Source organism: Epinephelus lanceolatus, chromosome 9, assembly GCF_041903045.1.
Source record: "Epinephelus lanceolatus isolate andai-2023 chromosome 9, ASM4190304v1, whole genome shotgun sequence".
NCBI classification, from domain to species: domain Eukaryota; kingdom Metazoa; phylum Chordata; class Actinopteri; order Perciformes; family Serranidae; genus Epinephelus; species Epinephelus lanceolatus.
The window spans coordinates 19031050-19048742 of record NC_135742.1 but is presented as its reverse complement, the minus strand read 5'-3'; the positions used below and the strand labels follow the sequence as shown (position 1 = coordinate 19048742).

General features: G+C 40.9%; 1 protein-coding gene across 1 annotated transcript in view; it reads left to right on the top strand.

Annotated features, from left to right (window-relative positions):
• The window catches only part of ipo11 (importin 11), a 199963-nt gene that overhangs the window by 56727 nt on the left and 125543 nt on the right, over positions 1-17693 (top strand). The window contains exon 15 of the mRNA XM_033619880.2: positions 7096-7201. Within this exon, the coding sequence (XP_033475771.1) occupies positions 7096-7201 (106 nt within the window). The remainder of the gene's footprint in view (positions 1-7095; positions 7202-17693) is intronic.

Genomic DNA, 17693 nt, shown 5'->3' with positions numbered 1-17693 from the left:
ATTTTATCTGCAACACAAAATATGAAGGATGTTAAATTTGCTTTATTAAAATTCTCCAACCACAATCTCAAACAGATGGTAAAGGGAGAGCTGGGTAAATTGAGATTTTAATAAAGCTACAGTCATTTTAGGTGAAGACATAAAGTCTGAATAACCACATGAAAAGGATAATTGTACCTATAGACTCCCATTTTGGTAGCTTTTTATGTGAATCCATTCTTATTGTACTGCTCGCTCTCAGGTCCACGAACACCTTGTTTCCCCCTTCTTCCTTCTTTCCTTTCTTTTTCCCCCTCTCTACCTCCTTTTAGTATTTATAACTCTGTGGCAGGTCAGGGCTGCCTCTCTGGTGGTTTTAAGGCATACACAACTAAATTACAGACAGTTGGGATTGCCTGCTATTAGGGCCTCTGTTAAAGCTGGGTGCCTGCAGAGATCTCAGCAGTCGGCTGAAAGTGTTGATAAAACAGCAGACATCACTGGATGATGAAGCTGTGCTGTGGCAGCAGCAGTGACATGTAATTGTGGCTCTGAGAGCAAAAGCTGGCTGAAGAGCCAGCACTTCATAACAGCAGGTGCAATCTGAAATTAGTCAATAATTATGAAAGTGCTAATATCATTATAGATTAGAGCCCTATTCCCAAGACGGGATCTCTCTTATAATTAGTGATGCACCGAATATTTGGTAACCGAATATATTTGGCCGAATATTGCAAAAAAACACACATTCGGTATTCGGTGGAATAAGTGAAAAGCAAGACCGAATAATAGTGGCGTGTTTTGATAACGTAATCAAACAGCATGCGGTGACGGACGGAGTAAAATGTCGGCAGTGTGGCGATATTTTACTCCGTCCGTCACCGCACTTGCATTTGCGGCTAAAATAGTTTTGCACAAGCAAAATAAATCATTCAGCACGCTGTGTGAGTACAGATTTCAACCAGCAGCAGAAACGAAAGGCGAATCCCGCCGGTTGTGGGTTGAACGGGGGTCACCTGTCAAATATGGCAGCCATAGTGCTCCGCGGCGCAAGATAAGGCTTACTGGCGACGGAGAAGTCTGGCTCCAATAACGTCCTCTTCTTGGCGTCATGACTGCCCAAAAGTACCTGGACAGCCGAGCCGTGGCGGCACACAGGTATGTGACGTGTCAGAGGAGAAATGAGCCGTTCACATTTCTCTCTTTGTGGCAGGTAGTGGTCCACAAATCTCACCGCACTTTAGGGGCTGTTCTTTACTTATGAAGGGACTGTTCTTTACTTGTCAGGGGAGGAGGGTGGCTGGTTGATTTTTATTTCATTTATTTATATTATTTTGATCCCCCCTATGTTAATCACTGATTGATGCTGTTTTTGAAGTATGAATAAGTCAATAAGTAATTTATTCCATTGAAATATCATTGATGTATTATAGAAAAGTGATTTATCTTTTTATAAATGACAAAAGGCACATCTGCCTCATTTTCGCTGTGGTATCATGATACTACTCAGAACCATGATATTTTCACTGGTACCGTACCATGGGTCCCAATTTTGGTACCATGACAACACTAATCTGGAGGGGGTTCATCTGCAAAAACTAATGAAAAACTAAACAACTGTATTCGGTATTCAGTACTCTGTATTCGGCCAAGCGTTTAATTTTATTTGGCTTCAGCCACAAATTTTCTTTTCGGTGCATCCCTACTTGTAATTTGTAATAAGTGCAAGGGTTGTCTGTCATCTTAATCCTGTGCAAATCGACCATGTCTGTAATTTGTCAAGTAGAAATTCCATCTCAAATTACCCATCAGATTTTGGCACACTCAGAATTCATGTAATAATACTAGTTGCAAACTGTGTGAAATAACACAACTGTGATTTGGAGTTGTATGTATACACATGTATTTTTGCAAGGCTTTTTGTTTTCTCCTCACCATTTTCCTGCCTCCTCTACTGTCAAGAAATACAGAGGCTGCTTTCACAATTATAAATGAAAGCTTTGACAGCATTTCGGGTGCATATTTAGGAGATTCATCTCAAGCTCAAATCCATCAGAAGAGCAAAATCTCAAAAGATGATGAGATGGATGACGTCACAGTGTGTGGCAGAATTGGTGCTATTACATAAAAAACAAAAAACAATCACTGCTGGTGGTGCTGTGTTAGTCATGCGCATCATATTTGGGGAATTATGTCAGTAAATCCAAGTAAAATACAGACTTGTGTGCATGCTGATGTGCCGCATGACATGCACATGGGTTGGGTACTTTCTAAATCACATGAGGTCCTTTGGTAATACTGTTCCTGTGCGAACAGGGCTTCAGACCTTAATTACACTGCTGTAAAACCCAAAATATAACTGAGATTAGAATTGTTGGAAAAACTATTAGGCACTCAAATGGGTAATTATTTTAAAAGCCTTTAATATCTCATAGTTATTTAGTCATAGTAACAGTTAAAACATGCCTACGCGTTTCAGCCATTAAGGCTTTCATTGGGGCAAATAAAAAACGGTTGTCTTTTTGGCTGTTTCCCATAAGTAGTCCCATGACCAGTATGTATAAGCATTCATGTGATTAGCTCTGACAGGTAAAGTCACATGACAGACACGTTCAGCAGAGGAAATCACACATCAGGACAAAACGACAATAAACACATAAAAGGATATATAAAAGATATTTTAGAACTTCTTAGTAATAACATTTTAAGTAAACACAGGCAAGAAAGCACTTGACATTTTTCAAAGGACCCAGATGCCTAAAAAAGAAGAGAGTGCTACAGAAGAGGAGAGAGGTGAAATACTAATATGTTGGCCTTGATGGTGGCCTTAATGGTTAAAATGTCTAGACATGTTTTAACTGCTACTATGACTAAATAGCCATGAGATATGAAAGGTTTTTTATTTAATTACCCCCTTAAATACCTCAGCTGTCTTCATCAATTATAAAGTAGTTGGATCTCCAAAGAGGGCCGCCTTTTCCCTACCTGAGCAGCACTCCATCTATACTGTTTCGCTTTAATGAGCAGCAGACTGGAACAGGCACAGAAGCCCACCCTATGTGGTACAAAGAGATTTGTCATATGTAACAGACAGCGCTACGTAACAACCATATTTGCTACAAAATCAAGACAACCTGCTGAGACTTTTTATAGCTGACAAATGTTGCTAACTGGCATTCAACCAGATATAAACCAAAGCTTTTAATTTAGTTACTGCAGACATCCATGAGGTGTTTACATATTTTTGGAGCCCTGGTATCAGTCCCACATTTGTCATTTTAGTGCAACACTGGCAGCAGCTTATCTTCCCCTTTCTGAAACACTGTGCACAAGAACTGAGTAAGTATATTTCACTACGCCATTAGCTCTCTGAGAGGCCCTTTTGGACCACTGAAAACTTATGAACATCACATCTTGGAAAGCCAGAATAATAAACCAGGGCTGTAGACCAGGAAATAAGTATACTTTACCTCCAAGGCAGGCCAAACTCTGTCAGGAGCAACAAACAAAGGACTTTGTCAACAACAAAACAAATGTGATAAACTACGAAAAAAGAATTAAGAATGGTGAGGACCCACACACTACAGAGCTCTCAGCTGCCTTTTCACTCCAGTCTTCCCTCCAAGGAAGGAAGGAAGCAGAAGAAAAATGCTTGTGTTACTCTTCTCGAGAGTTTCAAATGTCCTGCCAGTTTTATTTACCTATAAATAGTAGCCCCTCAAAGCTTTGTTTTTTGTTGTAAGGACTTTGGCCACTGCATCAGCACCTGTGGACCATCCATCTTTTCTGACTGTCCTTCCATGTATCCATCTTTTTGTCATGATAAACGAGAGAGGATATGTCTGAGAGGTGTTTAGCTGCTCCATAAGTTTTTGGATCTTTCCGCCAAGAGACACCTGCAGTGTTTTATATCTCTGTCTTGCTTTGGCTTTTCTTCCTTTCACACACACAAATCAAGTCAGTTTTATTTATATAGCCCAATGTCACAAGTCACAAATTTGCCTTGCGGGGGCTTCACAGTCTGCAGTGTTTATGACACCTCTGTCCTTCACGACCCTCAATTCTGATAAGGAAAAACTCCCAAGAAACCCTTCAGCTTGGAAATATGGAAGAAACCTCAGGGTGCGTAACTGAGGAGGGATAGATGTCATGTGTACAGGACAGACATCATAATAAAAGTGAAATACAGACAGTCCATATGACAAACTTCAAACATTAAATGTGAACATAGGAACATAGGTAAAAAGTGGATCCAGGAGGATGTCAAGCAGCTTCCAGGTTTCACCAAACAGCTCGAGCCTGAGCCACACAACCATCTCTCCACCATGTAGCCTGGAAAGAGGACAGGCTACACAAACACAAGAAGCAAAACTGAAGCACGTGATACCAGGCCACCATTTTCTTAATGAATTACCTGGTTAAATACAGATTATACAAAAACAGAAATGATCAGACAAATGTGAATGACACAAACACACACTGAGAGAGAATCTCATGGAGGTTTTTGGCAAATGTTGGGCCATTTTGCAGGCAAGCTGCGAGCGTTTAGACACACAGAGCCGGATTGGTGAGTTGATCCAAGGTGCCCAATTTTCAGCCACATAGGGGTAAACATAATGGCGGAACCTTTTTGGTTTAAAAAGAACGAGATGCCCTTCCACCACGGAAGTGACTTGTGGGAGGAGCTGTTGATGATGCCGCACGTGCGAGCCACTGGTGGTGAACTAACAGGAAACAGCTGATAGCAGGAATGAGCAGCTAGTAGCAAGAGGGAAATGCAGACCTGAAAGGCACTGTAAAGATGAGCAAGGAATTGCGCCCCTTCCTTGCCCTCGCAGACAAAGAGGCCATTAACCATTAAATGACGAGGATGGTGAAGGACGGTCCAATTTACAAGTGAATTGCCGAAGGACTGACCAGCCGCAGCTTCCCTCGGAGTACATCACTGTTTACGTCACACGCTGAGATACATGTTTTGTTACTTGCTCACGCCCCCCATTGCCCCGAAAAAGGCATATTCTGTATGAACAAAAGTAGACAGGCGGCATTTCGCTGCACTCCCCGATTTTGTTTTTATACTGCCAATGCTGAACGAAAACTGATTGGTCTTTCCCGCAAATTTGCACAATTCCTATTTAAAAAGGGCTAGAGAGAGGTCCCAGGATGGCTGATGGTCTCACAGAGAAACCTGAGTCAAAAGAAAAAGGGAGGGAAAAAGAGACACAGAAACAGAGAGGCACACAACAGTGCTTGTGGAACACAAACAACAGGGGGTTATTGAGAGGCAGTGGCGTAAAGTTAATATTATTTTGTCAGCAGGACTACCAGGCATAAAATTATACATTGAGACTGAGACCGACCCACCAACCGATTAATGAAAGAATAAGCAACTAATTGAAAGTTACCAGACATTCTGTTTCTGTCCATAGATAGGGTATACCAGAGGAAAGGGGCATGATAGGAAAAAACTCTGTGGCTGTGCTGACTTCTTTTGAACTCTGGGGACAGACAGGGGCTCTGTATGCTGAGAGCAGATTGCAGGATAATGTTTAAGGACAGACAGGTAGAAAGGCAAGTTGTCAGGGAGGAAGTGATGTGGACATTTACAATTTTGTGAGAAATTAGAAGCACTTAAAAGATTTGATCCGACATGGATCAGGAGCCAATGATGGGAAGCTATAACTGATGTGATAGGATCACATTTTTTTAGTTATAGTTTTGGATTCTTGCTGTGGCGTTCTAAACCATTTGAAGACTGCTAGCACTGGCACAGCACAGATATGACATGACAATCCAGTCTGGTAGATACAAATGCTTGAATTTTAGGATTGCTGATTGCATCTGAGACCTGATTTTAGCTATGTTGCAAAGGTGAAAGAGATAAACACTCGCTTAAAGATACAGTAGATCCCAATATACTACCTATCCCAGCCTCACTTATTAATAGAGAATTAAAGTAATATTAAATCTCCTCCCTTCTGTCTTTGTCTATTTCCTGTCTCTTTATTCTTTTTGCCACATCAGAGTTTCATTACCTTTAAAGATAAAATATAAATAGTACCAGGAAGCATCTCTTCTACTCAAATGGCTTCTCTCCCTTTATCTGACGATATTATATTGTTCTCATACTGTCATCTTCTTCTCTAATCTCATCCTTCAACTTTTTCCCTGTTGTCTTTCAAGTGCAGTCTACATTATTGCTGCTATTACACCAACTCACATGCATATCTTACAATCTGACACACATAAACCATAACATATAATCAGCATTTGAGGAGACACACATGCAAGTGTGCCCATGGTAGCATAACTAAAGGAAACATTAGATCGCTGAACTGTGAATAGGTTGTCCCAAGGTAACAGGAGCTTACCAGGGTTTCTCGAGTAGGCTGAAGTGTTTACACGATTAGACCTCAGCTGATGGTTTACCCTTTTCCAACTATGACATTTGAATGACACCTCATCTCCTTCTTTGTACACTTAAGCTGGCGTAAGTCCTTACACTAGAACTGTCATTTAAACACCTTTCATGGCTTACGCTATATTTTGCCCCCTTTATCCTTTTCCCATTATTCCAACTCTTTATACTCTTTCAGCTGCTCTTTCATACCAAGTTATGCCAGCTGTTGTTCAGCTATACATGAAGCAATACAGTCCAGCTTCCATCTATTCAGCCATTGCAATGCAAGGTTTAGCTCTTGGCTGTCCATCCAGGATTGCAGCTCAGTGTCAGCTTTTCAGCAGCCAACAATTCCACAGCATTTCTTTTCAGATATTGTATTCTCTAGTCATGAGTTTGAGGTTTTTTGCTCACATAAAATAATCAAACCTTTGCATCACTTGTCAGGTTTTTTTTCAGTGTCTATGTGTGATTAAAAACGTGAAACAAGAACGTCCTGTAGGGGACATAACGCGGCTATTTCCTTTAAGAAGTTGTCAATGACACGATGACTCACATTTTAGTGTTCTGTGCCTCATTTCAGGACCATAAGCCATGTCTTTTTAACTTTTTTCATAACTTAGACTTTTGTTTACTGCACTTTTCTCGGTGCTACTGTGGAAACTGTGACGAAATGATAATGATTTTCTTACTGTTGTACCTTGTTTTGTCTGCAGTATACAATGCAGTGGGGCTGGCAGCTTATGAGCTGTTTGACAATGTGGACTTTGACCAGTGGTTCAAGAATCAGCTTCTTGGAGAGCTACAAGTCAGCCATCACAGGTATGTGTCAGTCACACAGTCACAAATTTTCTGTACGTCTTCAATTGCATTTCCATTTGTCATGGTATTTTCTGTTTCATAGTATCATGTTTGATTCACACAAACTAAAAAAAATCATTAAATATTTACTACTCAAGAAAAAATACCAGCTCAAGTTGGGCAAATAACACAAAAAGCTGATATGAATACGTTTCTGAAGCTTTTTAATGTCGAGTTTTTGCTCCAACTGTCATAGAGGAGTTGGACTGCATCAGATTGCCTTCATAAAACCTCATAATATTTGCACTCAAATGTATTAGTATGTGAGCAACATTATAGAACACCAAATCAGCCACGGCCTTAAAAATAACCATAGCTGAGTCATCTCCTGTCTGACAGAGTTTCAACAAAAATCGAATGTAACAGGCTTCCCCAAGGAAGTTTTGTATTGCAGGGATATTGATTTGGATTGCATCGTGTCGTACAGGTGTTTTATCATTTCCTCTAGACTCTTTGTATGCAGTATTATTTTAAATGCATCACTGTAAGGAAGCGTATGACTCTTGAATAAATCGCATCTTGCCTCACTAACGTTACACAGGCTTGAAGCAATAATAGTGAAGCTTGAGGCAGCTATGTAGCTCTTATTTTAAATGGCTGTTTGTTTTATTGCCTTTGACCTCACTCTCCAACCTAAGTGGTGTCTGAAAGCAATGTTAACCCTGCAATGCACTGGTGTAACTTAAGCTAATTGTCTATTACTCTCCAGTTATTGATTACTGTCAGCAGTACAGTCGGTGCATGCCAAAAGGCCCCTAAGTGCCCAGTTGATAATTAGGTGTGGGAAACTCCAGGCACCCCACCATTCGATTCCGATTCAAGAGCTAAGACTCTAAGATTATAAAACAATCAAAGATACATCTTGATGCATCAAATTTTTTAAATTTCTATACATGATTTATTGATTTATTGTTTTTTTAGTGACTGCTTGATACTTTTAAAACATAGTAACTGTGTTTGTAGTGATCCATAGCTAAATAAACAGATCAATTTACTTGCATAAAATATGGCTTTTGTCCAGGTCCCTTTTCGCATCAACTTTATAGCCCAAATGCTTGCATACTGCTAGCTTTAAAACCAGGAAGTGCCACTTAGATTGTATCCATTTGTGGGATATTTATGTTGGCGTAGTGTCCAGTGTTTACATACTGTAGTATTTCCCTGGAAATAGTTTGTAATGTACATACTGTTGAATAGTAAATGCTTCACAGCCTTTTAATTTTAAAAGTTAACTGCATTAATTAATGAATTTATTCAAATGAAATCATCTTACATTCTCCTGCCTGTATAACAGTAACGAAATAAGAGGGAGTTGGAGTGCTCCACTGTGTTGTTTTAATGTCTCCAGCAGCAGAGGGCAACTTCTCTGCTGCACTTTTAGCTCCAAGTAAAGCCAAGACACTGAGCAGGCCAGGCGAAGGTGTTTTTTAAGGTGAAATGGACTGAGCAGAGAGTTAATGTCTTCTTCACAGAGGTGTTTTAAGTTAGTTAATGCTGCAGTGTGTGTTGGTCAGCCAGTCTTTTTTGTTTACGTAACTGGTTATTGCTGCTTTGCTCTGGCAACATTTGTCTCTGGGCTGTTGCATAAAAAGTATTCACAACTTACTTCACATTCATCCCGCAAATATCATTATTTAGATATTAAATTAAAACATGCTTGCAATGGCTGCCTTGTTAACTCTAGACTGTCTGGGTGCTGCACTCCCCAAGAGTTTGAGTTCTTCCTCTCTTGATCAGTTAACATCATGTCATTTATTGACATTTGTAAATAAATGCCAAATTGCCCACATCTGCATAGTGATGCATTGAAGAATCCCCCACCCCTACTGATAATACATGCCTTGCCCCTACCGAATAGCCCTTAGCCCCCTGTTGTGCGTGTTCACATCTAGAGGAAGGGTGTCCTGATTCTTCTGGGATAGAGGGGTGGGGTGAAGTGTAAGGGTTAACATGGCCCTGTAATGGGGTTTTCAGAGGCACGCTCCAAACCGAGTGTCATTAGAAATCATGAGCAAGATGGCAGCAGAAGCAACAAAAAATGGGGATTTAAAAATTATCATAACCATCTTATTCCTTTTAATGTCATGTCAGCATATTATGTACCTTTTTTTTTTTTTTTTAAATATCAAGCATAACAAAAAAAAATCACTAGTAGTATGCCTGTCTCGGTAGCTTTGACAGCATATGAGGCCTGATATTTAACTGTAACTCCAGCAGCAAAGTTACCGCACTTGTTACTGCTCCTCTAATATCAAAGCAGACAAGCAGGGTAGGGGCTCAGATTGCCAATGGCAGCCTACAGAGCACTGCTAGCAGCCTGGTAATCAAGAAATGTCCTTTTTTATTTGATGACTTGTTTGATCGACTGATAGCTTGAAGGTTAATTTGTGAACGAATTCTGTCCACGCTTTTCTTTTGTCTTTAAATTAATGATGATAATAATATTATAGTCATCATTGCATCTGTCTATGTAAACGCCATTGACATCTACTGTTGACACATCAGGGTCTTAGAGGGTTGTCCCATTTCATGAGGGAAGATTCTAGCCTTTACCCCTTGTACCTCTGTTCCAGGGAGCACATGGGCACTCAAAAATGAGGGCTTGGGGGGAAAAATAAGAAATGGAATTGGGCTTTTGAGTCCATGTCTGCCATGGTCACATAAACAACTGCTGCTTGTGCTCACACAACTACTGAACAGTCAGTCAAATGTGCCACAGCATCATAACAAGCTAATTAAAGTCAGAAAACAGTAACTGTACAAACAGTATCATGGGTCTAAAGACAGTCCGATGCAGTGACATTAAACAGTGAGCTGACAGATGACTGCTTTTAAAAAGTGGTGGGAAAGAGGGAGAGTGACCAGAGGCGAGGTGGTGACAGCCACATGAAAAATAAAAAAGTGCCCTGCTCACACAGACCCCAAGACAATCAAAACAAAAAGCCTGCAGCGCTCAAAAGGTCGGCCTCTCAGGTTGGTGCTGACGTCAGAGTGCAGGCATGCTGATGTCACTGCGGCCCTGCTCCAACACAGTGCAGGTGCGAATAATTTCTTCACTTTGTACTTGGGTTTTTATTGCTTTGGTCTTTTTTAAGTTCAGTTCACCTCCACACTCCACAATCTTCTTTTCTGATATTCAAAATTTTACTTGAATTTATGAATTTGAACAAACTGAGCTTATAGAGACGCAGTGATGAGGGATGTCAGTCAAACCTAACCCTAGGATATTGAAGGCATATCAGTAGAACATCTTGAGAAATAAAACCAATTCAGGAAACAGCATTGATATGAAGCCAGATGTCACCTCTGTTGCTTTCCCTGTTTCTTGTGCCCAGAAAACACTAATGTAGACAGACATGTACATTTATTAATTCTACTCCCTTAATAACGGATGAAAAGAAGAGAGAACATAACAAATGGAAATGAGTATAGATAAGTACAAGTAAAATAATAATAAGAACACAATTAAAACATGCCATTGACTACGCTCCTATTCTTGCACATTTTGTCATCTTCAGCTGCTTAAAGTTGGTGAAGTGATAATAGTCCCGTAGTTTATAATGCCTCCATGCCTTGCCGTAGCTAGATGCATGATGCTTTTGGGTTTCATACGGATGTATGTTCGTTCCTTCTTCCATCCCATTCTTATAAATGCGTAATCTAAATCAAAGTTGGCATAAATGTCCAGTTGGACTCAAAAATGAACTGATTAGATTTGGTGATTCATTCATACGCTAATTATGACAAGATTTCACATAAAAAGGCTTATAGAATAAAATGATGAAGTAATGGCATTTTATATCTAAAGGTCAAAGGTACACCTCACTGTGACATCACAATGTCCTGCAAAAACACTTTCCTGGCCATTACTCAACATCATAACTCATAAACTGTGGAGACTGTACAGATCTTTTGTGCTGCCAGGTTGAGGATGTGTATGAAACATCCATTTTAGATGTGGCTTCTTTGCAGCAGCATCCATAGTTTAAGCATCGTCAACTGTCATGGCTACATACGAGTCTGGACGGACATGGATGTAATCTGTTACTTGACTGTTTGTGGAGGCATACAGCCGCGAGACGCTGATTCTAGTTTTTGCTTCACTTGTTAATTAGCAAAGCAGTATAAACATGGAAGCACAATCCTGACTAGATGTTTTCCCAATACATAAAAAGTTCTCATCTAACACAACAGTTGGCTCCAGGAATAAAATGTATCAGCATGTGGTTAAACAGTTAACAGATGTTTGCAAGATAAATTCATTGTTGGTTTTGGTCTCCTTGGTGAAATTCATTAAAAGATAACTCCATCCTTATCCTGTCCTTATCCTTTAAATGCCAAATAATGCCTTTAAAACAACAGAGAGGTCCTTGGATGATAACCTATTGCTTTTTGCTAAGAGGATTCTTTTTAACTTTAAGTAAAGCCATGGTTAGCTATAAAAATAGAAGATAAACTTTTCAACTTGCATCGATTTCTCTGTTGTGGGGCGCTGAGTCAGGCTGTGCTTCTGTCAGACTTGAGATGTTCCCACAGTCTTTTGAAGAGGCCTCGGCAATGAGAATGTAGATTCAGCATGGATATTATTCAGCATCAGTGATGATGTCCTTCACTGAGCGGAGTTTCTTCTGTAGCAATCAGAGGCTTGTTTTGTTCTGTTTTCGCGGGCATGTGTATGTGTGTAATGGTGTACATATGTTCGCTTGCTTCGTTGCCTCGAGGCCCAAACACACTAATAGAGTCTGACGCACACGTTTTGAAGTACACCTGTTGTTTTAAATGGCCGACCACACACCAAAAGTGTTATGAAGCGCGTCAAACCGCTTTGATGACCCTACTCCAACCTTGTTGAGATTTTGGAGTGTCAAATAAGGACCTAGCGACCAAAGTGTCTTTTTTGGCAGGCAGAGGATCTGTTTGGAGAGCTTCATTAGGTCAATGCAATCATTTGTATTCCTCAGACACAGAGATGTCACATTATCACAATACAGATTTACACAGGGTTTCAGTACAGACTGAGTAATATAGTACAAATAAAGGAGGAGAGACTGAAGGAGAGACTGAGAGACAGAAAGGTGGACGTGCATCAAGAGCGCACAACACTAACGATACTCACGTAGAACGATAAAGAAAATGACCGGGAGTATGTGTTAAAAACAAAAACTTTTTTGCTTAACTAGTGACCTTTTCCAAAATTACTGCTGGTTGTGTGGCGCTGGCATTTCAAGTCTAGTGCCCGCAGCGCACCATAGGAGCATCAATTGACGTGTGTTTAAATGAGGTGTGTTAATTATTGCTTTCAGTGCGTTTGCCCTGTAAGTGCGCCTGCTTTCACGCTGTCAGTATCTCATTATGTTTTACATCCTGTCACAATTCAATAACTTGTTCTCAACTCCCAGTGGAGTGCATTAGTCTCAAGAATATACTTCCTTGATGTTTGACAAAGAAAACCTCCTGCTGGTCAAATGTATGAAGCTGTCATGTAAAGAATTTATACTTCCTTAAATCAATGTCTGGAAAAGAAAAACAATTATACAGAGAAGAAACTATAGGAGATCATTATTAGGGCTCTTAGTGTTACTGTTACTGATCGTACACAACTCAAGTCCCTGTATGTAAATAAAAAAAAACCCTATATGCTTGTATGTAATATTATATATTTGCATACTGTATTTTTTGTTTTTATGTCACATCTTCATACCTTTGCACTGTGCTTTTTGTTATGCGCCAAATCATTAAGTCAAATTCCTTGCATTTGTAATCCTTCTCGGCAATAAACCATTTCTGATTCTGGTAAAATGTGACATGACTAAGTCACTTAAAGCCGCTACAAGGAACTTTTAACTAGATATGCAAAAGTCTCTCGTTTCTGCTGATGTCTGTGCGTGACCTACAACAGCAAATGAGACCATTGGTGTGAAGATAAGCTATTTCTATATAGTGTACATCCATACCTTTAGGAAACTGTCTCCGGGTCCGCCCCAGGTCACTTCCAGGACGAAACGATTTACACGGCACACGTCATCTTACCTAGCTGCTTACATTTATAGTGACTCTTATAAATAGTCGCTATTCCTCCTCCTCGACCCGACGTCCGCGGGGAGTTAAAATAGCAGCAATCATCGGGTAAAAGTTCTGTGAAAGCACTGGACTCACCAACACTCAGCCACGTCTCAGTCACACAGAGAAAACCCAATCCTCAGGAAGTCAGGAAATCCTTCAGGATAAATGTTTTGTTCGCTAGTGATCTAGCATTTACCAGCCCAATCCTGGCAAGAGCCGGCGGGTCCACGGCGTTAGCTGTCTGGGGAGCCACACACAGAGACCACAGGTTGTGCAGATTCACCCCGCACCAGCGGGGATGAGGAGAGCAGGGGCCGCGGGGCTGGAACACCTCATCCAAGCCAACGACAGATACTAGCCAGGCGCCGACAGGGTCCAGCGAGTGCCGAGAAATAAAGAGGCGAGGCACCGCTCCATACTCAGTCCAAGAAGCCGTGGAAGTGCTCACCAAACAGGCTTTCATCCTTACCAGCCGACCGCTGCGTTTACCCCGGCGGCAGTGGCGCTTACACCTGAGAGGTGGAGCTGGGGTGCAGCAGAGGTGAGCTGGGATCCCCGGTAGGAGCGGGGGCAAAGTTTTCCCGTTTTGTTGTTTCATTCATCCCCAAAACAAACACATGCGCGAGCCAGGTAAGTGTCTTTACGACAGTACGCGCTAGAGCTCATGGGAAATGTAGGCTTCATTCCGGCAAAACACTACCACTTTTGTCCACAGGGTCGCCAAAATCAACTCAAAATGAAAGTTCCTTGTAGGGGCTTTAATTAACCAGTGACCCCAATCCAGCCCAAATCTTCTTCCGCCCTTCCTCCTCTCAAATACCACACATATTCGATCTAAAAATACTTTTTTTTTTTTTCTTTTTTTTTTTTTAGAAAAGCAGCAGTGCTCCATATGCTGCAGTCCATATGCTTTGAAATGTAAAGTGTGCACAGGAGTTTCATTTGATATGCTGGGAAGGTGAACTACACATTATGTATATAGTAAATTCACTCAGCGACCAGAAAGTTACAAATCCTTGTTCCATGCCACGGTGGCCCATGATTGAAAGAGCTGTCACACTTTGTGGCAGTGACTCAACAAGGGACCCGTAGTGCCTTGGTATCAAAGCTGACCATGCAGACATGAGGGCTTTGCAAGACTGCTTAAGGTTTATAGGTGGATGTTCCTTTTTTTACTGATGCTGCTTTCAAGTTCATTTCAAAGGTGTTCAGGTGGATTGCTATCAGGGATTTGTGGGGGAACAGGCCATTAAGTGTTACATTGTAGACTTGTGATTACTTGGAATGGTCTGTGCCCGTGGACTTATCTCTATTTTGTTCAAGTTCAACATTTTAATGTCCAAACGAAATCACATGTAGTCATCCCTCTTTGTTGTCAAAAATAATGTCGACGTGATTTTTTTTAAAGTTATTGTGAATAGTTTTTATTATTCAAAGGAAGAAAATAGTCTTTGGGGGAACATCAGAAACGCTACTTTTCATCTCAGCTGGCTGAATGGGTGTGTATGTGTCTGTATGATTAACAGCTGAAGGCAGGCTGCCAGAGTGCCGATGATACACCGTAGGAAACGAGAGGCAAGGTAGAGACTTGCTCTGTAGCTTTCACATCATGGGCAGACAGCATGTTGTTAGTGGTGTTGAAGAGTCAGCACCACCCAGCACCCAACCACACCAAAAAGGCATTTGTAAATGTGTGCATCCTGTTTGATGTGCAGCAGCTGAGCAGCTTATCAGCTATCTAATCTTCAAACAGATGTTAGCAGTGCATTTTTCCCTGGTCCATGTTTGTTTGGTGACAAGCAAAGGTCTGGACTGGTAGATTGTGTGCCCCACGTATGAAAGGCTGAGTCATTACCGCAGCGGCCTTGGTTCGATTCTGACCTGTGGCCCTTTGCTGCAAAAGAAAAAAAAAAAAAACAGCACAGGACAAGAAGTGTGTTCATGTTTGTAATTTATATAAGGAGGAGACATTAGCAGGAAAGCTAATGTGTGTTGTTGTGCATAGGCTGTGGCTCTTAGGTTGTGTAGCAGGCTTCTGTCTGGCTCAGTGTGACTGTCTGCTCTTCGTATGAAAGAACACTGACGTCTGACGTTACAACTTTATGCATTATTTGATTTGCTGTATCCAAATAAACTCCATCTACTTAGACGGACGGTGTTGGGCTTGTTACTTTAAATAGTAATGTATTACTCATCACTTGTTACTCTTTTTAAAAGTAATATTACTTAATTTATTAGTCCCTGCCAACACTAATTTGTTACATTACTAATTTTTTTACACTATTACATTCAAAATTGGTAATTGCGTATCTCAAAATCGTATCTAAGGTGAGAAACCTTGCAAATGTTTTTTTTTTTGTTTGTTTGTTTTTCCCCAAAGCTGGGGTCTTCTGTTGCCTGTGAGCGGTGTCTTACCAAGGCTCTGTCTAAGAGATGGAGTCACTGGCAGAGCAACATTTCATTCATCAAATATCCAGCCACAAGCCTCATTAGTTCTGCTGTCTACGATTCAAATCCAGTTTTGGTTTTTTTAGCCGGTTTATATTTCTTGTCACTGAGTGTAAACCCAAGCAATCACCAGAAAAGATTGAAAGTCTTTATTAGTGATTGTTAGTTTTCTTGTTTTCAGTCCACCCTGGACATATTTTAATGTTTCTAATCAATGTATGTATATATCCTCTGTGTGATGGCTGAACTGTGTTGGGTTTCGTCCAGATGCAGGAGCATGCTTGGTTGAAGCCCATGTTGGGCGGGTTGAGCCAACAGGCTTGTTTATGTTTGTTTGTGTTGTGTCTTGGGAAATGTGAGCATTTCGCTGGAGCTATTCTCTTGCATTATCACTGTTCTCCACTGCCAACAGGTTAGCCCATACTGTGTGTTCACACTCGCACACGACCCCCGCTATAATAATGTAAATTAGGGATGTTGGGAATAGAATTCCTCTGTAATATTTATATTCTTTACATGTACAAAATAAATATGGATCTGTGGACAGAGAACCAGACAGAGACTGAACGGTGATTATCCAGGGCTATATGTCTTCATTCAACCCCTGTCGGCTCTACTTCAAACCTATGCATTTCATCTAGGTCCTCAAGTACTGCCAGGCTGCCCTTATCTGATATTGTGTTGTGGCTAGAAATAGCACGGCCAGCTAAAACAGAGAAGCGACGTGGCTGAAATATTTCCCCAACTTGGCAATATCTCATGAGAAGCAGAAGGACAATAATTATATTGGCATCTGCCAGAAGCCACATTCAAAGCAGATTTCTTGGCCGACACAGTTGCCTGGTGCACATTTGTTGCTGTTACCAGTGTATTCCCAGATCACGCTGCAGTGCCTGCCTTCCTTGGACCTCTGGGCATTGGCTGTTGGAGTGTTTTATACAGCTTGAGAACAATCCTAAATATTAGCAACAGTGTGCGAAGCAGAAGATGTACCTAAAGAAAGTGACAAGTAAAGCCTGTCTCTGGAGAAACGAGTGTCATTAGCCCACCGAAATGAATGTTGTCCAAACAGTCTCTGGGGTGCGGACTAAAGGTCTGCACCCACCTGTTAGCACATCTGCAGGATTTTCTGCTGCTTGCTAGCCTCTCAGCCTGCAGTGTGTCTGTGTCAGTCACCACGCTGTTTCCCAAGGGTAGGGTATCATTTAGATTCTGGTACTGAATCAATTCCTGGGACATTCTGTGATATTGTTTTGTTTCAAGTGCTCACCTAACTCCATTAACAATCAGGCGATATTACCAAGGGTGTCAAATTTACAGTTTCTTTCTTTTTTTTTTTCTTTTTTTTTTTTTAATTCTCTCGGCCTGGAGCTGTAAGGAAGTTGGTTCTAACTGACAGATTCTTTACACATTATAATAAAGTTCTGGACTTAGATATCAGATATCAGTTATGATTTATGTTAAATGATTTAAAAAATGTCACAAAAGTGTTGCATGTGTTCATGCCTGCCTGCAGCACTGGGGCGAAAAAGAAAGAAAATGAAAGAGAAGCATCATCTGCCGAAGGTCTTGTTGAACCTGTAGGCCGTCGTGCCCCATGCAGACCTCCATTTTAGAAAACCCGTGAGACAATGACAGGGACTTATGTTCCTCCAGATGGGGAGCCAGGTGCACTATGTGACAACAGCTGTCTGTGGAGCTTCAGTGTTGACAGACTGGTTGATGTTCAGGTGTCCTTTCTCCTGTCCTCAAGAGCAGAGACGGCATACTTGACTGATTCACATGGTGTTTGACGATGCTGTTTAGTTAAGGTATTAAGTTCTTAGCAACATCAACGCATTCTTGCTCATCTCTGAAATAGAGCTGCAGCGATTAATCACTTATTTGTTAACTATTAAATTAATTGACAGCTAATTTGATAATCAATTTATTGGTTTAAGTA